Source organism: Cydia fagiglandana, chromosome 14, assembly GCF_963556715.1.
Source record: "Cydia fagiglandana chromosome 14, ilCydFagi1.1, whole genome shotgun sequence".
Lineage (NCBI taxonomy): Eukaryota > Metazoa > Arthropoda > Insecta > Lepidoptera > Tortricidae > Cydia > Cydia fagiglandana.
Window position 1 is genome coordinate 1,984,910 of NC_085945.1, and position 25,583 is coordinate 2,010,492.

Genomic DNA, 25,583 nt, shown 5'->3' on the forward strand with positions numbered 1-25,583 from the left:
ACAAAGCTGCTGCATTACTTCCAACAGCTGCATTACTGTTCATTTTACTATGAAATTGACAATACCAGCGACGCATTCAGTACTAGTAGTACAGCTGCAGTCAGAAATGGAATGTTACCATTAGACACTGACAATGATGTTGGTCATCTGGTAGAGTAGGTATACTTTGAGCTTGTTAAGACAAGTCCAATTTATGAAACCTTTAGCAATAGTTTAGTAAATAGAGTAGTTTGATGTGCACCTCTTTGTAGCATAAATATTATGTAATTAAAACCAAAATAATACTTTTTTTATGAACTTAGCGGATCTCTCATGGATTTATGTTAATACATAATATCTGGGAGACCGAGATTTGCTCGGGAAATATATGTAAAAACTCAAAAATGCGCGTTTTCGCAGAGATAAGGCCTAGGCTAGATCGATCGCCTCCGAAAACCCCCATATAGCAAATTTCGAAACCGTTAGAGCCTTCCCGAGATCCCCGAATGCTCGTTTAAAGGTATAAGAATACAGGGTGCTTCCTGTAACAGGAGCAATAAATTAAACTAAAGGCTGTACTCCTCAAACTGACCAACATTTGTTCAGCAAGTTTTAAAAATTATGAATCCTTTAGACTTCCTCTTTTTCTTACAAAATAAATATTGCCTTCAATGTACGCTGACATCAGTGTGTTTGAAGTTACTTGTCACGCTTTTAACATAATAAAATTTGCAATAAATTGCGTCTTAGAATAAATTTTAAAGTGAAATAAAAATCAAACCATGAGTTATTTTCAAAAGTTGCTAAACAAATGTTGGTCAGTTTGAGGAGTACAGCCTACAATTTAATTTGTTGCTCCTGTTACAGAAAACACACTGTATAATATCAAACTAGAGCTATTATAAGTAATACTCCTAACTAAGTACTTGTACGTGGTGTTTAGTTTATAATCATAAAAACAAATGCTGCAATTGCGACACCCGTCCACAAAATACGGACCTAAAATAAAAATGAGAAATGACGTAGAATTGTTTACGGGGTCCCAAGTTACAAGCGAACAGTGAATCATGTGATGTAGAATCGTGTGGTGCTTAAGTCATGCAATTTACAATTTTCCTCAAACAGCTATATTCGAACTTTAAGATACGTCAAATAATAGATATGGAAACGATATAGATTAGATATGTCAGTGTCAAACAAGTGTCAAAAGTGACGTTTTTGTTTGAAGAAACGTCGCTTTTGACACTTAATTGTTTGACACTGACATATCTAATCCATATATTTTCTAGATCTATTAACTGACGTATCTTAAAGTTCGAATTGGGCCGTAAGCCGTATGGTCACGTCAAACTTTTTGTCGAATGAAAATACACGCATACAATATTGGTAATTTATTTATTTATTTTTATGGTAATTTCTAAACAAAGTCTCTAGTTTTCATCACTTTTGTTGAAACTTACTTCTTAACTGATATTTTCTGGTTAATATTTAACCAAAATAATGTGAAAGTATGGAATTTTTTTTTAAATAAACTTGTTGTTGCCTTTACCAGGAAATCCTATACAAACTTATTATACTTGAAAAAAAACTAATAATGTCCCAAATACCTGTTAAGTGCATACATTTAATACAGTTAATACCTAATTTAACCATAAACTTCTAAGATCGCTAGTTTCCCATAACTTAACCCTAACGCGTTTAAATCCGCTAAACCTCTTTGTGAAATTTACTTTTCTCGTCGCAAAATAGCGTAGGTATCTATATTTCATATTGTATTATTATAATCACCATGAAAAACATTGTGGTCATAAAAAAGATGACACTGGGACCTTTGCAGAGAGTATCTGGCAAGTGCCATTTGGAAAAGTGATATTTTATCACTTGAGTGCAAAGTGGGGCATTTCAGGACAGTTACCTTGATGAGGCTACTTTAATATAAAATGATCTAACAAAGACGAGCGGTTTAAGCGAAATAGGTTTAAAAAAGTAAGGTATATAATGGAGCGTGATTTTTTTTACTTTATTTCGAGTCTTTTATGGACCATTCAGTGGTGGCCGAGTGGATATGACGTCTGACTTTCAATAGTTTCAATCCGAAGGTCGCGGGTTCAAATCCTGGCTCGTACCAATGAGTTTTTCGGAACTTATGTACGAAATATCATTTGATATTTACCACTAGCTTTTCGGTGAAGGAAAACATCGTGACGAAACCTGCATACATCTGCGAAGAAATTCATAGGTGTATGTGAAGTCCCCAAATCCGCATTGGGCTAGCGTGGGGACTATAGCCCAAGCCCTCTCGAGCATGAGAGGAGGCCTGTGCTCAGCAGTGGGACGTATATAGGCTGAAATGATGAAAAATGATGATGTTTTTAAGTACGCCAAGCATGCTTTCCTATATGCTATAATATTATAAGACTGAGGTATATATGTATTACATTTTATAAGATATAGTAAGTAGGTGGAAAAATAGTTATTTTTGGATAACTTGTGCGTCTTATTTCTAATTAACATGTTTAAAAAACTTTTATATGTGCCTTATAAAAAACTGTTCTTAACTTAGCTGGCAAATGGTGTATTAATTATTAATTACTGCCCTTGTTCAAAACTGTGCAGTTGCGGCCTGGAACCATAGTGGGGAGGTAATCATGTGAGACGTAGCGTAGCCCGGTCAATGAGGACCAGACATAGGAATCCGCGGGGCAAATTATGAATTAAGACTTTATGTTTGGCACTTATGGTACTGATTACAACAAAATTTAGGCTGTTTTAAAACGATTAGGCAATTAAAAACTAATTTTTAACTATTTTGTTGTAATCAGTACCATAAGTTCACATCCATAATTCACAATTTGCCCCGATAAGGACAAAAAACGAACGCATTTAAACCCAATTATGACATCTAATTGATGTCTAAATGCTGTAATTTTCAAATGTCTCATTCGCACATGCATCTGACTCGCATACTGATTAAGCTACTTAAATTATAACATTTAATAATTTATGCTATCAAAAATACAGAAAAATAAATGTCGACTAATAAATGGCTAAGAGCTGAAAATGAATTTAGCAATAAATTTACGGAAAATGAATAAAACTAAACTTAAACTTAATCCATACCTAAATTCCTACAAAAACGATTAACTAACTAACTAACTATTTTGGCTCAGCGATCCAAAGAGAATCTTGGCCTCCGAAACGAGAGCGTGCCACCTGTCCCGATCCTGCGCAACTTCCTGCCAGTTACTGACGCGAAGCTGAAGCAGATCCGCCGCCACACTGTCTTCCCAGCGATACCTGGGCCGACCCACTGGACGGCTACCAGTCTCCCATTCTGAGTAGGTGACCGAACCAGCGAAGTTTGTGCGCTTTCGTTTCGCCGATGATATTGGGTTCGGCCACTAACTCCTCGATCTCGGCATTTTTACAAAAACGATTATTTTTTATATTATTTTTTGTTTTGGTGACAAGGTGGACTTGCTTTCGAATTGGCCCTATTATTGAGTAGACATGAAGCTTGTTTCTTATCGGCTTTTGTTGATTCCGCGTCGATATAATAAGAGGAGATAGTTAGACTCAATAACTTACTTCTTAGTTTAGCCGATTGCGAATGAAATTTTTATTACAATTAATTTTGTTACAATAAGTATTATTAGATAGGTAGCATAACATTACTTAAACGCAATCTTCACTCTTCATTGATCGGGCTAACTATTCCATAATTGCGATGAAAGATTATATTAGACATATCTTCTTACCCGACTGTGGCGCAAAAAATTGCATTTTTAGTGAATGTCTAGATTTCTTGATTACCTGATGGACTGAATGGCTCATTAGATTCTAGAAAACGAAGTGTTGAAACAAATGCCTAAGAATTCTACTTTAAGATGGATTTATTAAGAAATGTTAAGTCTGGATTTTCAACCATGAAATTATTGCGTGCCTATGTGTGTTTAGAACCGTCAGTTGAAAATTGCGTGTCTATATGTATTTGTTTAGAACCGTCAGTTGAAAATTCTTCAGCGTTACCGTTAAGGCTTCGTCACACAGGCGCATTTTCCGGGCGGGCGCCCTTAACCTTAACCTTTACAGCGTTAAAACAAACTATTAATAAAAGCTTGTCTTCTTAGCTTGTACTATGACTTATCATTCCTACATGTGCTTAAAAACTAAATGAAAGCCATGCCCGGACCGGACCCACCCCGGGAACTCGTTGTTAAGGTGGTTCGCTTTCCATACAAAAGACAATTGCGTTATGTTAAGTAATTCCACACTATTACTACATAAATATGTGCGCATCTATCTACTTTCAAATGTTTATTTGCGCTAAATTCATAGTAAACCTTTGTTTATACAGAAATCACGCAAAAAAAAAACGTTTTATTTTTTATCAATGCAATACCAAAATAACGTTTTAGTAGTAGTAGTGTGTAATAATAACTCAATATAACGCAATTGTTTTTTTGTATGAAAAGCGGACCACCTTTAAATTATTCGCATTTTCCGAGCATCCTATACGGTAAATTACAAAATGTACATACATATTTGATGATTCGCGGTTCTTGTTTTAATCACAAGTTTCCTCCGAATATTTAAGAAACCTCAACTGATTTGAATTCCAATTCGTGCGTGTTTTACGTATCCTGTTGATGTTTCGATTGATTTAAGTTTTGAAATCAGACATACTTTATTGGAAATTAAATCATGTTCCTAAATAGAGGTTGTTTTCCCTTCCCCTTTAAATGATACTTACTTACTTACTGCCGTGGCGCAGCGACCCGAAGTGGATCTTGGCCTCTGACACTAAGGAACGCCATGCTTCTCTGTCTAGCGCCGTTTCTGTCCAATCGACGGCACCGAGCTCGTTCAGATCCGCCGACGTGACTCCGATGGCTCGGGCACGTGGTCCGTATGGGTGAAGATCGAGCGGTTTGGAGAGCGTACTCGGGCCGTCCGAATGGTCGACGACGTGTTGGGCGTCCTAGGTATCGCTGGTGCGATGAGGTCGTGAAGGATCTTTAAATGATGGATACACAATTTTTTTATCGGAAACCTAATATGGCTAAACTGTTTCTTTATCATAGGTAATCGTAAAATAAGTACTAATATGTATACGAATGGAGTTGTTTCTTATAGATGCATATTGTATGTTTTCACTATGATTATTATAAATTAAATCTCATTAAAACGAGTCGAATTCATTACGTTCTTCATAGTCACAAACTGTTTTGATATTTCATAAGTAGGTCACTGTACCCGGCTATTATCTACGTAGGCACTGTTCCTTCCTTGACCCTATCTAATTTCATTAATTATGTACCTACCTTTGTATGAGTTTATGTTATGAGCCATAACAATAAGTGTAATAATAATTTGAAATTAAATACTAAACTACAAATATTAGTCAAAACCTTGGATTACGTACCTATGTAAATTATCATTTTGACTCGGTTAAATAAAGCCAAATAATCCATAGGTCGTTTCATTACCAATATCAAGTGGTTACTTTTGTGGCTTAATTAACTGTAATCCTGCACTCTGTCACCGTTTATAATTAACCCAGACAAACAAATGAATTTACCGGGAATTACACACTAATTGTACCGGTAAAACCCAATATGTATATGTTATTTCAATGTAAGTGTACTTTAGATTTATTTGTATCAGATAATTGCAATAATAATCCAGTAATTTTGTCGAATTTTGTGACAGGGCTCTTTTGTGTGAAATCCGGTAGTTCTGATTTTTTTGCACACTTACGAGTATTAATGATGTTTGACAGTGCTTTGTTGCTAGGCCTCTATTTTAACATTTTTAACCAGTAGTGGACTTAAAATTATGGTTTTATCATTTACCTGTCGCCGTGTATAAAATTTCGTCAGAGGCGCATGCTTGTTAGAACGAGTTAGGGCAATTAGTGATAAAAGATAAGTCAAAATAACGTGGTAATAATTATACTTTCCCGAGCTAAGTTAGCACGGATATTTTATCAAAAATGGCGTCAAAAGTAACAAAATTCCAACAGATAAGATGCATAATCCTGGTATTTTGGGTGCCTCATTAACGTTATGTTATTGTAGCATCTACCTGGACATTGTTTAAATACGCACTCAATAATTAGTTACATTGTAATAATTCCTTACAGTTTCCTGTGAGTCAACAGTCAAGGATAGATAGTCAGTGCTTGGTAGTTCGTTCAGTCAGTCAGACGCGTTAAAAGTAAGAATTTCAAATTTGGAATTCATTTTCCTTTCGGCCAGTTCTTTATAAGTGCCAGATACCTAGTGGTAGTCAGTGAGACTCGTTCGAAATTCAAATTTAGAATTTCTTCTCTGCCAGTTTTTTTTAAGTGCCAGTTCGAATACATTTATTTTCAGCCAGTCTTTTTTTTTATTCGGCCAGACCGTTTTACATCTAACTTTTTCAGTGGCTATTAGGAGTGTTATAGACTTGTGTTTTGTGATGATGTTAAGATAAGTGAAGTGACAACTTGACAAGTGAGTGATGAGTCGAAAATGGAAACAGCGGTTCTGTTGGGTCAGAGAAGGAAAGATCCACAAACTATGGGTCTGTTTCTTTTTTTTTTTTAATGTTTTATGTCTACATGGATTAAAAGTTCAGGCTTTGTTTTTTTTTTAATACTAAAGGGCTTAATTTATTTTTTGTATTATTATTTTTATTATTTTATTTACATTATTATTTATTTTATTAAATGAGAAAATCAAACTAAAAAGTATAGTTGTTAAAGTTAAACCCAGGCCATGTCAAATAACTTAAGCAAAAATAAAGAATAAAAAAAATCAGGGTTATACTTAAATGTAAATGTAAACGATTCGGTACCTATATTATGTTTTGTTATGAATTTGTGAAATAGAAGTAACTTAAACAACGTTAAATCTTGCACAATTATTAAGTACAGTCGACGTCAAAGATAAGTGTTTAGGTATACCTATTTTGCTTTAACACAAAGGAGTGGCGTGCAAAAGTGCTAACTTTATTATTTGACTCTTAACTGTTGATATACCTATAGCCGGTCAAACAAGTCTGTCAGTAAAAAAAGGCGCGATATTCTAATTTTCTATGGGACCATGGACGATAAGCCTTCGCGCTTAATTTTTTACATTACTGACGGAAATTGCTTGACAGAGTATATTAAATCAAATTGTCTGAATTGTATTCTAAAATATTCTAATTATAAAAGTCATAGGTACTGAATGAAAATGCCCATATAAGGTTAAAGGTTATACATTGAATAAAGCTGGGATTACATCCAGTAGACAATTTACAGAGCAATACGAGGAAATTTGGCGTACTGTAAAACTGTTATTTCATATATTTTCCTTGTTATGCACTTCGTCATACCTACGTTTTTACATACAATTCCTGGAACTCCAATAGGTCTTTAAATCAAATTAAATAGAAGCATATATATTTTCGCTTACTCTATGAGTAATTCGATTAATGCTTACGAACTAGGTACAGTCAGCAGCAGAAGTTGCTAAGCGGGCGAGGTGTTCAAAATTACCTTGACCACATAATAAATAATAGTACTAGGTACAGAAGATTCACTCTCTAACAAAACACGTCTGTTACGAACAGCACAGATATGGCCGCTAGGTGGCGACAGCGCCACGCGCGGCTTATGGCTTTCCCCAAAATTGGGGTGGAACGGATGTACTTTTAGCTACCTGTAGCAAAGGGACGAAATCGCGTAGTGAGCCACACCTGCCTTGACGCGCTTTATTCTCTTAACGATAAAGACTGTACTATAGTGCACTCAATCCTAGGTTTTTTTTCTTTGTACATTGTACTATGCCTGGTGTTATCATAACTACATGCAAAGAGAATTTGAAATAGAGGAATAATGTCAAAGTAAATTATGCAGTCAGAACATTTACTGCCATCTTTTGACACAAATGATTAACAATTTTAGAACGCCATTTCACTTTGATCATAACTTGACCATGATTTGACTAAATTTGTTAAATGTCAAAAAGTATCGCCATCTACTCGAGAGTAGGCCAAAGGTATAGCGACTAAACCTGAAAGAAAAGATGGCACCATAACCTTTGGCCTGTCGTCGAGTAACAAAAAAAATTCAAAATGATTTATTTCATGTGATTTACACACATAGCTATACACAACAATAAACATACAAGAATTACACATAAACACAACATAGACCCGGGTAATATCCTTAAACTACTTCCAGGACCCGGGTATGTCCTTAAACCACGTCCAAGACCACCGGTGGATAGGCAGAAGCGTCCCTCAAATTCGGTGTACTCGACTGCGATCGCCAACCCGCCTGCCAGGCGTGGCGATAATTGCATTCACCCCCCAAAAAAGGGGGAGGCCTATGTTCAGCAGTGGACGTCTTATGGCTGAGATGATGACAACATATACACATTAATATTGACAAATAGATATAACACAGTGGTAGCCAAACTCTTAATTTTTGCTACCACTGTATCACACTTGTAGGGGAATGTAGTCCCTCACAGTGGAGCATTATGGGAGAGTCTGGTTTTTCCGCTATCATTCTCAAGATGGTGGTGGGACTGTGTGTGTCAAATTGTGTCGAAAGATGTACTGACTACATAATTTACTTGGACAATATTCCTCTAGTCTAAATTCTCTTTGCTACATTTAAACACAATAATTACTCTGTATTGTATGATTCACCCATAAATTGATATCGTTCAAAGGAAACACTAACTTCAGTTACCAAACGTCATATCTACCACAAAAAGCCTATACATTTAAGCCATTTACCATTTATACATGATTTATACTATATTCCTGAAAGGAAATAAACGACTCAGAGTAAAAAGGTCGTATGTATTAACTTATTGCCTATTTATATGACTTTTATTGTTTAAGTGTAAATATTACGAGTTGTTGATATATTTATCAGTTTCCGCATGCACTTATTGTTTCGTTTGTTTATTATGTATTACTGAAGCATGTTCGTTTTCCTAGAAACTAGATATCATATGTACTTACATGTTAAGACTCACACGAACTGGCCGCCAAGCCGCTCCCATACAATCATTTTCTTTCTAACGACACTGAACGACTTTCTGAAATAACATGGACACGAAAATTCAAGTAACATAGGGTCATTGCATCCGTTTACCGTCCAGTGCCTGTTTCCGTCCACTTGGCGTAGTCGCTATCTGGTATCTTATCTTATCTTATTGTTTTCGGGGGCCCTTACGGATACACTTCGACCCATAGGGATCTTTTGTGCAACTGCCCCCTAGAAAAGATCCGTCAACTACTCAAGAGCTTTTCCCACCATATCCATGTGTTAATTGATGGAGCTCATGGGTAGCGTTTTAAAGTCCTTTGGTTCCAGGTATCCTGCTCCAAAGTCCTTCATTCTTTGACTGGCGAGGGCGTGACATTCACACATTAAGTGTTTCATTGTCTCTTCCTCTTCGCCACACATACGACAATCGGTGTTGTCAGAGTGTCCCATCTTGGCCAGTATTCCTTTGACCCCGTAATGGCCGGTAAACACCCCCGTTATGATTTGGAGTTGTCTTTTGCTAAGTTTCCAAAGCTTTTTGCTCCAGCCGGAGTCTACTCCTTGCATAAAGAGCTTTGCATGCTTTAGACCCGTCAGACTGTCCCATTCTTCTGGTATCAGTCTTCGTTACTGGAATTAGTATCTAATTCAAAGAAATTAGAGCGTGCAGAAGTTTTACATAGGTACAAAACTTCTATTCAAGATTCATTTGTGTTCTTTATTGTCAGACTTGACACATTTTACACAAACAAAAATTTTTTTCGTACATACAGTCAAGGAATTTAAATTCCGACCAATTTCGTACTTTGTCACAGTGACAATCAATATGAAAGCCGCTAGAGACCTCATACGGTTGTCACTGTGACAAAGTACGAAATGGGTCGGAATTTAAATTCCTTGACTGTACCTATACGAGAGCACTTTGTATAGTAAAACCCTTTTGCCTTAGTTTCCATTTTTCTCGCCAGGCGGAGCTAGTGGCAGCGGTGCGGCGGCGCGGGCGCGGCGACGGTAGCGACGACGACGAAGACCTAGGGCTGCCGCGCAGCCCGCCCGCCTCCCCGCCCACCGACAAGGCTGATAAGGTAAAATAGACCATAATTTGTAGGCGACAAGACTCAAAACATTCAGCGGCGATACCGTATAGGTACTAAACTTACTATCAAATTCACGTGGCGTTAACAAACTATTTTATGCGACCGGCCAGCCAATAGACAACAATAGTTATCAGTCACAGACAAAACATCTTCCAGACTGAGTATGGTCGCGCTACCCCCTCTGCCACGCATACGGTAATTTTACTCGATGTTCTAGTCGAAAGTGTCTTTGTGTGACGTCCGTGTCTTTGAACGGACCAATCACGGCACGGGATTTCGCTCACCTCGTCCCGCGCACCCCCGCATTTTTGGCATCATCGGTTGCATGAAATAATTGCTCTAAACTCGGTCTAGAGGATTCCTAATGTTGTCAGTAGTCAAATCAGTACTAATTAAGTAGGTACGTTTACAAAAATGTAAAGTTAAGAACAGACTAATGAAGGTACGCCTAGCGACATCTAACGTAGAACTTTCGAGTTACTTGCAAACCGCGCGAACCTATCTCCATTTGTCTAGGAATCGTTTACCCAAGCTACCCGTAGATGGCGCTACAAGTACCTTGTGAAATGGTTGTTGACTGTTATGTTATTATTTCACAGCACTAATAATAATAAGAAAAACGTAAACCGTACTTATTTCTGACAAATTTATATTTGATAAATCGGAATGAACTATAAAGAGTAGGTAGCTTGACCGTGACGTAATAAGGGTGTTTCATATAAACTCCATAGTTAGGTACTTATCCTTTTGATTTGACAGTTCGAAAAAAGAAGCTGATTTGACTTGTCAGTCAACTACCCTATTGAACCTTGTCCATATTAATATTTCTAATTACACATTAAAATGATTAAAATAATATAAATAGTAATTTGCATAGATAAAGCGATAATAAATAGGACGTGATAAGTATCATATCATAATCCGTTATTAAATGTATTTTCGAGTGCATACTGATTAGGCGACTTCGAATTATGTATGTAGTATGTTTGCTTGATATGAAAATGATAAATATGTTAATAAAATAAGTGTTAAATTCTTTATAATAGTAAAAATAATGTATTCTAGTAGGATTTTACCCGAGGATTTTACAATCTCGTTTGAATGATTATCTCATTATTTACAAACATTATTCGGATTTGGGAACATGGCCGTATTTAATCTGCTATTGCTATTATATCTTTATTACCTATTATCAGTGTGATAATAAGTGCAGGTAATAATAATAAATGCAGGTAATAGTGATAATAAGTGCAGGTAAAAAAAAAGTGTATGATAATTTAAATACCCGCTATCGAAACTAGTTATAGATTATACAATACAAATTATCTTTATTGCACAACTTCAAAATATAGTACCTACACACAAAAAATAATACTTACATACCTACTCGTAAAAACAGAAGTTAAAGGGAACAAATATTTGCGATACATACACAAATAAATCTCCTTACCAGGATTCGAACCCGGGACATCCTGCTTCCTAGGCAGCCAAACTAAATGGGCAGTTAAACTTTTAAAAACTTATTTTATTTTATTTCCACACAAATTTTATTTCCTGAATCTTTTGTGTATATTCTGTAAGTAACTATTTTAACAGCCATAAAAAAACAAATCTAATAAGCTATTAGTGTGTGGTAGTAACTTCTATCGCCTTATTATATCGGGTAGCATGTAAGAACCTAATATAATATTTAATATATTTTGTACCTACTACATGTACTTATGCAATTATGAAAGAATAAAGAATATACTGTTGCTGACTGTACATAAGGTACTACAAGTTATCAGCCTTATGTACTGTATAAACATGGGAGAAGACATGAGAACACAATACTTATTGTAACGCCGACCTCGCTGCACTTTCACCGTTGCATCCGCGCGTTGCATGCACCGCGGCTATATGTACGAGTAAGCTGGAAGTGCCACAAAATATAATTTGAATCAAAAAAATATTATTAAATATTTATTTTCCTTTACTTTCATCTGCCATCGGCTTTCTTAGCCATAATCAGATTGTATGTATCTATACATTTCTTTTTCAAGGTGGCGGTCCATTAACCACCATTCCTTTTATGTGTTTAAATATTATTTAAAACCTTTAAGGTACAGACAGGTCTAAATTTTTTGAGTTCTTTTTACTCAGGATCTAACGGTATTTTGAGCCTATGATAGAGAAAGTATTCGATTTTTTCCCCAGTTTGCTAGATTTTTATTTATTTCTATTATATGTCCGTGACATAATAAAATTCCGATAATATATGGCTAGATATTTGTGTTCGGCTGTATTTTAGAAGCTTAAAGGCCTTAAAAATAATAATTTCACGGGTCTATCCCACATCCCACTTTACTACCTACACATTATAAAACAACCCCCCCCCCCTGCGACCCCGAGACCCCTGCCGCGTCTGTCTGTTTGTATTTTTGTATATTTGGAGAAGTGTATCTTGGGGTGAATGAATGGCAAACGCGCTCAGGGTGGGGCTCGTAAGAGATGGTCTGACGCCATGAAGATGACGAGTGGCGGCAGCCTGCACCGTCCGGTCCACTTGGCTTATGACCGTAATCAATGGAGAGATGTTGCATGTGGTCGCGATCCTCAGCATTGAGGGAACGAGGAAAAAGATGTTCGCGATAAACTAAAAAAACTATAACGGAATTTCTTTCGGTTTTCACCTGGATGGTTTAGATGTGTTTTTTTTTTAAGGTTTAGCGTAAATTGATCGACCGTGCGAAGCCGGGGCGGGTCGCTAGTAAATAGTAAAATAGAAACTACACTCATATCCAGGGGGGTTACCGCGAAAACCGCAATTCGCAAATTGCGGGGATCTTTCTCTTTTACTCCAAAGGCGTAATTAGAGTGACAGAGAAAAATACAAGCAATTTACGAACTTCGACTTTCGAGGTTATAGCCCAGAACCAGATGATGTGAAAAGTATTGAACCATCACGCTCCGCGATTGCGCCATTTAGGGTCCTATAGCTAAATTGGTTTTTCAATACCTACTTACGCTATAGAATATCCAATTTAGCAAGAACCATAGTCTAATAAAACATGGTCTTCTCTTCCCAGAGTGACACAAGCCTACGTCACAATAACATGGCCGCTATATATAGCGCTATCGCATATTATCATATAGCGCTCTCGCATGATGACGTAGGCTTGTGTCAGTCAGGTGACCTAGAAAAGACGGGAAGATAGTACCAGGCGGAGTATATTATTATACCATGGCAAGAACCCAAAATGGTATAACAATCCCGTGTGGTGACTGTAAAATTTTCTTAACTGCGCTCATACAATGAGGGTCGCTTCCAGTAAATGTTGCGCTTGGTAATCGATGCAACCGCACTTTGGCATTGCGACCAGCCGACCGTTGTTGAACGGTACCGTGTGTCTGCCAGTCTGCCACACATATCACGTTTATACTAAACTTATGTCCAAGCCTTTATACTATGGTTTACAATTACATAGAGTTAATCTACGAAAAGTCTGCAGCGATGTTGATAGCCCACGCAGTGCCAGTGCTATTTATACGTCATTCATAATTTCATAGAAGTTTGACGTTTAAACTAATACATGCACTGCGTGGGCTATCAAATTCGCTGCAGACTTTTCTTGGTCTGACTCTATATACAGGACTTCATCATTAGGCCTTGTGCATCTTTACAGGTGATTTAAGCAGCATCTATGACTTACTTATTATCTAGCGACAGCGTCGCTCGTGGCTATATAACCCGATCCTTGAACGGCACAGTCGCCCACATTTGTGTCAAATAAAAGTGCATTGAGGATCCGCATCGAGGCGACCCTCATCGCGCATGTTTTATTTCCCGTTTTCGGGCCAAGTCTTGAAACCAGGACCTATCATGGGTTTCGCGACCTCATAGAAGGCTGTTCCTCCACTCCACGCGGTTTAGGGCTAGGTCTTCCCATGAGTCGCAGTTGATGTTAAACGCAACCATGTCGCGATACAGGACTTAGTTGTATGTAATTTTACAAACAAATACGGAACCCTAAAAACGGAAAGTGAATTACATCCTAGCACTAACTCTATGACCTAAAAGGTCTATTTCTCGTAATATACTAAATGACATATGTATACCCTTACTCCAACCTACCTACTTTTATGTCGTGACACGAATGACCCTGTCCACTGTCAGGGCCGCATTAAATATTAACGATATACATATTTTATGAAATGTATGGCTTCTACTACAGACATACGTTTAGTTATAGTACATATATCCTGTGTTTGTATTGATTGTGTAGCTTGGTGACTCATTTGTTCTTAGTAAGAATATATCTTATACTTTTAAACGAGCAATTCTTGTATATATATTTATTTATATACCTATATATTTCGGGGATCTCGGAAACGGTGGGTCGTCCCATTCGTTTTTTGGTCAAGTTCTTAAATTAGTCCTATTTTGCTTTCGTCGCCCATCACCCATCCTACCGACAAGAAGAAAGAAATACAAGTTCTTCATAGAAGTTTGACATTAATAATGACATTTTCGCACTTTGTCATTGCAAATGGTATGCTCACGGCACGCTCTCCAACTCTATAATATCTAAATAATGTTTCGAATAATACCTAATCAAAATAAAATTATATTTCACATTTCAAATCAATATGTAGGTATCAGTACCACCCACTGACCATAAATCTTTTTTAAAGTTTGCAATGAAATACATAAGGGCCCCCCCACATCTGGCGTCTTTCGAGCGTCGGCGTCTACAATTCTATGGCCGACGTCGACGCAACGTCGACGCAGCGTCGACGCAACTGCGCAGCGACGTCATTTTCCATAGCGCTGGACCGACGCCGGCAGACGCCGACGCTCGAAAGACGCCAGATGTGGGTGGACCCTAAGAAAGTCTCAACCAAACAGTCAATTTTAAAATAAATCCTATTTCCCAAAATCTTCCGTCTATCCAAGATCGAATCTTAATACATGCAATCTTATTATCCGATAAGCATTAAAAATATTTATCTACATCTACACTATCACCATATAAGCACATAAGCACGGTTTATCGCCTACGTCATTCCCTATTAAGGCTTCCATACACTGCCGTTCGTAACTTCGCACCAGCCAGTCTTCGTTCGGCCTTAGCTCCGCTCGCGCGTTAGAAAAAAAAACACGCGCGCTTTCAAACGGTACAATTTAAAATTGGAACTTGTGATTCTCGCTTAGACATTTTTGTGAATTAAAAAAGTTAAGGACTTTATTGTTGTGCTAGTGATGTGACGGACCATTTCGTAAATATTTTTACGGTTTTTATTTTTAAGTTATTTTTTTAGGATATTATAGTTTTAAATTTTATGGTATTATTGTATCGTATATAATAAGTAATCTGATTAAGAAATCTTCTAAGGTACACGGTACTTTCTGCACACAAAATATATATAGGTACGTACCTTCATAATAGTTAGCTAAGTTTTCCAAAAAATAATGACAAATCGTTTACAGAAATTTTGAAATTTCGCACTAAAACGTTAAGTTTAGACCTCACACCCTTTTTAAATTTCGAACACACAGAGCCGTTCCAACATGCGTGTGCGAAATTCACACTTCACAGAACTACGAAAAAAGTGACAAAGAAAGTTATTGCTAATGTTTCCTCGTGTTGATTTGTGGATAGTGTTTGATAACGTCAGTGTTTAAGCATCTAATTGGCTGTGAATTGACGATTTAAAGTTTTTATACGATAATTTAAGGTTTTTAAGTTTAGTAGGCGAAATTACGGAGTTTTACATTAGTGCGTTAATTTGATTATGTTTGGACGTCATTATTTAGCTGCGTTTACGTATTAGACATGTAGTAGTAGTAATAGTAATCAATTTATTGTACACAACACAGGTTTACATAATATTTACAGAAATGAAGTTACAAAGGCGAAATTATCCCTGTAAGGGATCTCTTCCAGCTAACCTTCGAGTAGATGAGGGTAGATGATATGTCAGTTTATTCGTTTTTCTCTCTTATCTAATACTTAACTCAGCTATTTTAAGGATTCTGATTCTGACCTACGACTCGTGACCTCACAAGTTTCAAATACCAGACAAAATATAAATAAAAATTCCTTCTCGCTTTCTTCCCACATGTAACCGCTAAACGAAGACATCACGACTTTTCTAAACAGTTACCGTAATTCTAGCGGTTGGAAAATCGCAAAAACGTGAGACCCGCACCGATTTATAGAAAACATCGATAATTGAATAATTCCAGAGACAATTGTTTACATCACTGCTTTTACTATTGATTTACTGTTCTTTTGACCTGACATGTCTACGTTTTATCGATTGTGTGGGGAACTAATAGTTCGTTTTCTAATTGGTTATCTCTGTAGGTACTTTCAAAGTATATTTTATTTCCTAATATCCCTACAGATGTAAAGTAAATATGGTGGCTTTATACTCATATTTTTTAGGTTCTAAAGGCATTTGAAACAGATTATTTGCATATCCCAGTTGAAATAAATTTGATTTCTTCCTCAAAATATTTTTTTTATATAATGATTATGTACCTACCATTAGCCTCAAAGAATTAAACAGCGGAAGATTCCGTCTAAGCTAACTTTGCACCGACTTAAACAGAACCAAGTCAAGACTGTCATTATAAACGGCATATTTTCACAGAAAATTTAAATTAATGATGGCATTTGCACACTTTGTATATGTTTGAATGAAATGCACACTTTTTATTGTATATATTTGCCAATGCCACGCGAAATTAGTTTGCTCCAACTTTAAAGCCTATTCTTTAAAATATCCTCGAATACAAACGGCGCTTGTAATTTCTTATCCTACCGATTTGCCTGCGAAATTCTCCTAGGATACACCCGTTATGTTAATGTGGTCTAATATGGGCATGGTAGAAACTAACAATGACCGGAATCCTTTACCGTAGAAAGTAGAAGTCCCCTATAGGATTGGATAACACGACCGATTAGGGATGTGTGAAAGCGATTTTGTTTTTAGCCTTCCTTACCTGACGGATGCCATCTGAACACAATATGTACTTCACTATTATCTAAACAAACTATATAAAACCTTATAATGCATTTCAAACATATAGAAATAGGTACTAGCTTCTGCCCGTGACTTTGTCTGCGTGGGATGATGCTGATGATGATGATTGATAAAAACAATCCTATTATGTCCTTTCCCGGGCCCTAATTTCCGTACCGAATTTCATCTTAATCGGCTTAGCGTGAAGAGGTAATAACAGACAGACAGAGTACAGTCGCTATCAGATATATCGGAGCGGCCGAGGTGCTCAAAATATCTGCTCGCACTCTAGGGCCTAGACAATAGAGGAGTGTTCAGATATTTGTGAGCACCTATAGCATTAATAATATTACTAGGGATTTACTAAATTTTGGTTCAATTAGTAAAACAAATAACAAATTTTCATTCAGGTAACTCTCAAAATACAAACTTTTGACAAAAACCGATAAATAATCCCAGCGCGCTACAGCCCTATTTATTTTTCTCCCGTGTCAGCGAGTCCTTCAACCGCATTTGATTAGGTCCACTGCCGAAGCCTCACGAGTGTCAAATTGGTTTATATTGTAATCTCCTTAGACCGGTACATATAAACATTCATCGTGGGAGCAGAGGCGGAAACGTGCGAAATACTTAATAAGATTAATATACGTGCGTCATTGCATGGTCCTTTTTCTTTTTTCTAGTCAATGTTTATGTACTATCATTGATGTAATTTGTTTCCGTATGTATGTGTCTGCATCACCACTGCCAAGAGATGTTAACCTTACTTTCCCATGTTTAATGCACAACAAAAAACACGAATGATGCACTTACTGGACTATCCCTACCAGTAAAATACCGGGTTATACAGAAATATTCAGTGTACGTACGTATACGATGCTTACAATATCCTTCTTATTCAAAATCCTCAATTTTTTTAAATGATATTACTCGTATTTAAATTCGAATAAATACATCCAATAGAGATGTTCCAAGTAGGTCCCGGGTACCTACCAAGTTCCGCTGCCGGTGGATTTCTTTGTTTCAAAGTAGCATCCTTGAGCTCCTAAATCAATAGGCTACCGGATTCAGCAAGGCCTACACCATAAACGCTTATATATTTCGAAACGAGAATAATTACCTTAATGCCTATTGTACGTATATTGATAGTATCGTGCTAAAAAATCGTGTGTTGCACAACCACAATGCCACGAAACGTTTACAAGTTCAAATCGTTTACGTGATCACACACGCGTATAACTAATTATTGTACTCTATCTAGGTCGTGTTATCCGCTAAAATAGTATTGTATATTTTATTTTGCAGTCCGTTGAACTTCATTTATATATTAATTAAATTTTTTACGATCCATAAAATCATGTTACTGCGCGAAATCGATAGTTTTACTTTTTAAATCGTGATGCTAGCGATACCTATAATGATTGGAATTAGGTGCCGTAAAAATATTTGATTTGATTGACTGGTTCCGTAATTATCGAGAAATCACTCTATTAGTTTTTCATTATAAAGGTAATCTCTGTTAGAAAGTGATCACAAGGTTAAAATAAGTACCTGTTTGATGTCTTCACCCTGAATCTATTAGATAAGGCTATAAAAACTCAGGGTTATTTTTTGAACAGCAAAAACTGCACCCAAATCTTTAGAAACCGCTCGTTAAAGCTGTCATACCTCATTAAGAGCCGATTTTATCGAAGGTTAACGGCACTGTGACAATTTAATCGACGACTACGCGTGCATTTATCGCGCCTACGCGATAAGTGACAATTTAAAAACCGATTGACATAGATAGTTGCGAAACCGGTGAGTGATAATGGTAAGTACAACACTAGTCGGAAGCTCGTCCGGCGCTGCACAAGTAAAAAATGGCAGTCGAAACGCAGACTGATGAGCGCTGCACTGTTTTTGTGAAATTGATAAACTATTCCTACAAAGTAACACTATGAAAGTATTACTAATGTACTTTTCTAGAAAATTTTGTACAATTTTGTAGCAAGCTCAGTTTTTTGAGGATTAATAAAAAACTGAGCACTAAAAAAAGGTTTACACGCCTTTCCTAAGCGCAGCTTACCTAAAAAACTTCGCTTGGCTGGCCAGTACTGTGGAATTAGGCGTTTTTCAAACGATTGCATATCTGCCTAATGCTTGCAGATTACAGAACTATTGGTAATCCTTTGTTTTACCTATATTTACGCCTCGGTTAGCGTTTATTTTGTGTTAAGCAAACAATGTAGTTTTTTATAGATCAATTTGCATTACGAGACGGATTGATTTGAATCTATGAGTTTCATACGATAAGATCTACTAATGTAATTTTCTGTAACAAATTATGTGCATACATTTTTTTATTTGTAGCTATAATCATTTCCGATTGCGCCGAGAATCAAACTCGAGACCTTGGTCCCGATTCGGATTTTAAAATAGACATCTATTAGATATCTTTTAGACATCACCAAGATACGATAACGATATGTTTAAGAGCTAACCTGTCAAATTTGACATTTGCGGGATTCTGGAGATACTCTTAAACGATTTCCACAGGATATGACTTAGAGATCTAATTCACATCTAATGGATATATTACTCTATCTAACGTAAAAGTGACATTGGTTGCCCGAATTGCGCTGCAAAAGAGAACTAGTTGGTATCTAAACTATAACGTACCTATCTAGAATAGATCTAGTACGTGTCGTCTCTTGTGAATATCTTGAAGTTCGATTACGGCAACTTTACGGTACAGGCCGCGTAGCCAAGATGCCGATCGCTTACGCTCCGTAGCGATCGAAACGTAACTGTCACTTTCGCACTAATATGGAAGAGTGATAGAGAGACATAATGCTTTTCGTTGTCGAAGCGATAGCGATTGTAACCTTGGCTAGGCCGGCAGTCGCTGTAACGACGGAGCGACAGAGGTTCGTTTGACCCCGATGAACTTATCTATTTTATAATTATAAGCATAATGTCTTTTCCATATACATGTAATTATTATAATAATTTTCTGTGAGTCTCGCCTTAGAGGAAGATAAGTTTTATTTAATTTAAAAAAAGTAGTTTGTTAAATAGCAGGTACTGCTCTGTTTAGTACAAAATTAATTTCTTTACACAATCTTAAGATTAAAAACAACTTAAGCACTTGGAATCTGCATATAAAATTCATTTTTATTGGTTTATTTTGACCACCATTAATTAACATACCTATTTATGTAAAATAAAACCGCCGTTATTCAAACACCTTTCCTAATACAATATTTTTATTATATAGGTATGAAAATAGTTGCAAAATCTTCGTGACCCGACCATTTTAAGTTGGTCTTTAACCACATATTAGTTAGTACAAACGTAAGGTCACGGGAAAATGGTGAATGTTTCAACTCCCGCGCACGCTTTCTATACTTTCCACGGTTCAATTGTTTAACAGTTTGCTGTAAAGATAACTTTAAAGATACTACGGCTAAATAACCAATGTACCTATGTATGTAAAGTTTTATAATTACCTATCATTAAAAATAATAAGTAGGCAGATAATTAAAATTATTAATAACGAAACATAAACATTGTTAAATTGATTTTTCACCTCAAAATAAAAAAAAACTACTTACCTCGTAAAATAATATTTTTATTAATTAATTTCTAAAATATGCTCTATTCAGCGAAAAAAACAAATTGCACCAAACTTATATGAACCAATTCAAACGATTGCGGCGATTTACCCTTTTACGGGCCTGATTTAGTTAAATTTTATTTTATCCCTTTCTTCTAAATACGTAAGTAAAAATGACAGATAAAGACAAACGATTATTAGCTAATTGAGGATTGTAGAGCGTTAGTGCATAATTAATTTCCTTCGTATTTTCACGGAAACGTACGAATCAGTCTTGCTATTTCAGTCAGTCTCGATACAAAATGTACTGCGGTCGATTGAAGTAGCATGACAAATACGAACGTTTCCGAGAAAATACAAAGAAAAACAATGACTGAGAAAATGAATGAGAAAAATACTATGACCTACATATTCACTCCTCAGAGTTTGGTCAGAGATAGCAAAACCACCCTGTATGATATCTGTCTGTCTGTGACGTTTTGCACGCTAACCGTTGACCCCATCTAAATGAACTATGATAATAATATGAAGATAATTTGAGTCCCGGGGAAGGACATGGGATGGTTTTTATTCCTGAAATCATCTCTTAATGAGGGTAAAAAGGGAGTAGAATTTACTAAAGTGGCATGTGGAAACGCTAATGCCATGCAGGCAAAGTCGCGGGCATCTAGCGCCATAAAAAACAAAAGTATCATAAAAAGCAAAACGGTCCGACACAGATATTGACAATATTAATCTGTTTTGAAAAAATCATTGCTCTAGCATCAAAACCCACTCCTGTTGGCTCTTAAAAACATCAAAGGCTCATAATCAACTCGTGGGCACTCGATATTATCAACGCAAATCGATTATTTCGTTATCGATCAAACTAAATTGCTTCGGTGCTTAGTGCATGTATACCTGATAGGTCAAACAAATCATGGGCCCGATTCGGATTTTGAAATAGACATCTATTAGACATCACCAAGATACGATAACGATATGTTTAAGATTTAACCTGTCAAATTTGACATTTGCGCGATTCTGGAGATACTCTTGAACGATTTCCGCAGGATATGACTTAGAGATCTAATTCACATCTCATAGATATCTTACTCTGTCTAACGTAAAAGTGACATTGGTTGCCCGAAATGCGCTGCAAAAGAGAAATAATTGATATCTAAACTATGTATAACGTATCTAGAATGGATCTAGTACGTGTCGTCTCTTGTGAATATCTTGAAGTTCGAGGACGGCAATATGAGTTGTTATTGCATGTTGAATAGCGACTACTTATGTGTGTAGTCAGAAGACTGTTTGACAAAATTAAATATCGACATGTCTAGGTATATTTAGTATCTTACCTTAACATACTTACTAAATATTTTTAACATTATTACCTACAGTACCCGTCCGATATCTTCTTTGATGTATTGGGGGCTGTCCACGATTTTTGAAGATTTTTGAATAAGATTGAAGTGCACGATATTTGGTCAAGAGATTTTTGTCAATCTTGCAGCTTCTATCGATGCATAAAAAAGAACACTATTTTTTATATCTCTTTTTATTTATTTTTCAATGTTTCAGACCATTATTTCTTGCCGTGAAACAACTAAACGCAAACCAATCATTTACATGCTATACGAGTATATAAGCCCACTTCACATACGGACATATTAATCCGTTATCATATACGAACATGACTCGAGCCGCCGCAATATGCGCGTGCGTCACTAGGACGTATTAACGACTCTTGAGCTTCAATTCAAGTATTTGTGTGTTTTAGTACTCAAGGGCTCTCCTTTCATTAATGGAAACGTCTTTACATTGGTGTCAGAGTGGTGTCAGAGCCGTAATGTACTATCTACTAGCCGCCGGCGACTCGGTCTCTCGGCGACCAAAACATAGTGATGCTTGCGCTCGGCTAGGCCATTGCAGGGGACCAAAACATAGTGATGCTTGCGCTCGGCTAGGCCATTGCAGGGGACCAAAACATAGTGATGCTTGCTCTCGGCTAGGCCATTGCAGGAGACCAAAACATAGTGATGCGTGCTCTCGGCTAGGCCATTGCAGGAGACCAAAACATAGTGATGCTTGCTCTCGGCTAGGCCATTGCAGGAGACCAAAACATAGTGATGCTTGCGCTCGGCTTGGTCTCCTAGCCTACAAAAAAAAATTATGTTAGTTATTATGAACGATTTTAACCTTGGTAAAATATCATTGATGAAAGGTAAAAAGAAACTAGTAACGACTTACGATACCTAGCTGATAACATTTCAGATGAAAAGACGTGTTATCACTGTTATCAGTCATCTAATTCATCACTATCAGTTACGTATTCAGTGCATTCACACTTCGTTCACGTGTTTAATAAATGTTATGTTTTTCGTGAATCCCTACTATTTCCTACTTCTGCTATGTGTGTGTATGTCTGTCCATTATCTCTACACGCTTAAACCGCTTAACCGATTTTGATGAAAATTGGTATGGTATTGGAGATAGTTCGAGGCCCGGGGAAAAACATAGGATAGGTAGGTTCCTTCATAGTTTTTACGACGATTTATGACGACTAAAGTCTTTGTTGTTTTAATGGTGTTCATCATCAGAATCTGTCATCAGAATCCAAAGAAAGAAGTGTTTATGTAGAGTCAAGATCATATTCATATGTTCACCAATTATTGAATTAAGTATGTTAAAAAATTGTATACTTACATTACTTACACATTTTCTAAATTAATTTATACTTTAATTCATTAATTATGACTGCAGTCAACCGAATGCATTTATTAAAGGAAAAACTAAAAAATTGCGTTCTCACCGCAAAAATATTCCTCATACGGGCTCTACCTTAGCTTATCAATTTTCAACCCTCCACTAACCACATAAAACTCAAAATCCCACGATCCATTCCCAAATCAATAAATTGCATGCCATTATGGGACCGGTACGTTGCAACATCACCGCTTAAAATCAAAAGGACTTATGTTGTTCGTAGTTTCTAAGCTTATACGACATTTCGAAATACTTGGTGGTACATGCTTCTGTTGCTTCAAATTAAAAGGACGTATGTTGTTAGTATTTTCTAAGCTTATACGGCGTTTCGAAATATTTCGTGGTACAGATTGACAGGCCCCCTTCTTCCTGCTTTGGTGGATTGATAAAACATATAACTTGATGATATAGTTTATAAGGAAATGGTGTTGAAACAATGTTGAAAGCGATACGTGTACAGTCACCTGCAATAATATGTAACACACCGAAGGCCGCAAAAATATCTGACACGATCTTATTTGTAGATCCATAAGAGCGTGTCACATATTTTTGCGGCGTTCGAACAGTAACATATTATTGCAGGTGACTGTACGTACAGAGGATATTTAAATAGGGTATTTCGGATTTCTGTTGCAGTTATCAAGTAGCATAACGGAAAGAAGTTCGTATCTCAACAATTTTGACGACATTTTTAATTCACTACCACCCACGCAAATTATACCTACTTCTAATGTAAATTTAAACTCGGAAGCCATTAATTGAGCATATTTTCCTACAAAATCAGCAGAAATATAATAAAAAGAAAAACTTAAGTACTTCAATAAAGTCGACTGTAGTAATCTTTGTGAGATTTGTAATATCACTTCAATATTTTCTAACGCATTATAATATTGTACATGAATTTCTAACAAAAAGAAACGTTTTAATTTAAACAAACAGGTCATTTCATTAAATATTTCACAAAATTTCACACACTAACAACAGTCCTTGACCCTTGACCTCGCCAATTACTCTACGTTAACGTAATTAAGAAGCATAATGTAATTGTATTAACATTCATACATTTCAGTTCACTCCCTGTTGCGTCATGGATATTTCATTTTACAATGACTCTCGCTTGGGATTCACCGCACCTGTACACTGTAGGACAATATTAATGGTACATTCATTGTTCTATTAAGTTATTATGAGCGGGCTTAAATGGCTTAATAACCAACACCTCATTCATGCGACTCACGTTAAATGTCTAATGAGACTTGCATACGTTTTACTTTACACATTAACTGCCATGAACCTACTTGGTGGGTTCAATTTAAAATTAAAAAACTCAAACAGTGAAAGTGTTATGCAAGTATGAAAATAATTATATATAGATGGTCAAGCAAATCTTGTCAGTAGAAAAAGGCGCGAAATTCAAATTTTCTATAAGACGATATCCCTTCGCGCCTACATTTTTCAAATTTGCCGCCTTTTTCTACTGAGAAGATCTGCTTGAGTATATAAGCTAAATTGACATTGCGTAAGATCTTTTTTCATCCACAACTCCCACAACAGTGATTTTAGTAAAATCATCAAGTCTACATAATTATGTAGTAAGATTATTATACTAATCATACGCACCAATCTACAATGTTCTCATCTCCTCCAGGGGCCCACTGATTAACAGTCCGCCGGACGGTATCGGCCTGTGAGTTAGAACAAAATTTTGACAGTTCCGAACAACTGACAGGCCGATACCGTCCGGCGGACTGTTAATCAGTGGGCTCCAAGTCCGACCATGCCGGTTACATTGTGGCACCCACTCCGTGGTTAGTTTAACCCACCTGTGGGTGCATGCGTACAAAAAACATTATCGTTCATAAATAATGGACGTATGGCATTCAAGGCGACATGTCCGACTGTCGGTAGCACTTAGTAGCTATGTTACAAATATGTTTACGATGGGTAATCGGTGTAATTGCTACGAAAAATGTAAATTAGAGTTCCGTATTATGAATTAGATTGACGCAAAGTAATGTACAGAAATGTTATTGTAGCAAAATAAAGTGATGTGTGAGTTGACAAAATGAAATATCGACATCTATTATCGAGGTTACCTTAACTTTATCATAGA

At 36.5% G+C, this 25,583-nt stretch overlaps 1 protein-coding gene across 2 annotated transcripts in view; it reads left to right on the forward strand.

The window, feature by feature from the left end:
* LOC134670635 (uncharacterized) overlaps positions 1–25,583 on the forward strand; it is a 210,625-nt gene that overhangs the window by 171,618 nt on the left and 13,424 nt on the right. For both annotated transcript variants that reach the window (XM_063528441.1, XM_063528442.1), the window contains one exon: positions 9,982–10,098. In XM_063528441.1, the coding sequence (XP_063384511.1) occupies positions 9,982–10,098 (117 nt within the window). The remainder of the gene's footprint in view (positions 1–9,981; positions 10,099–25,583) is intronic.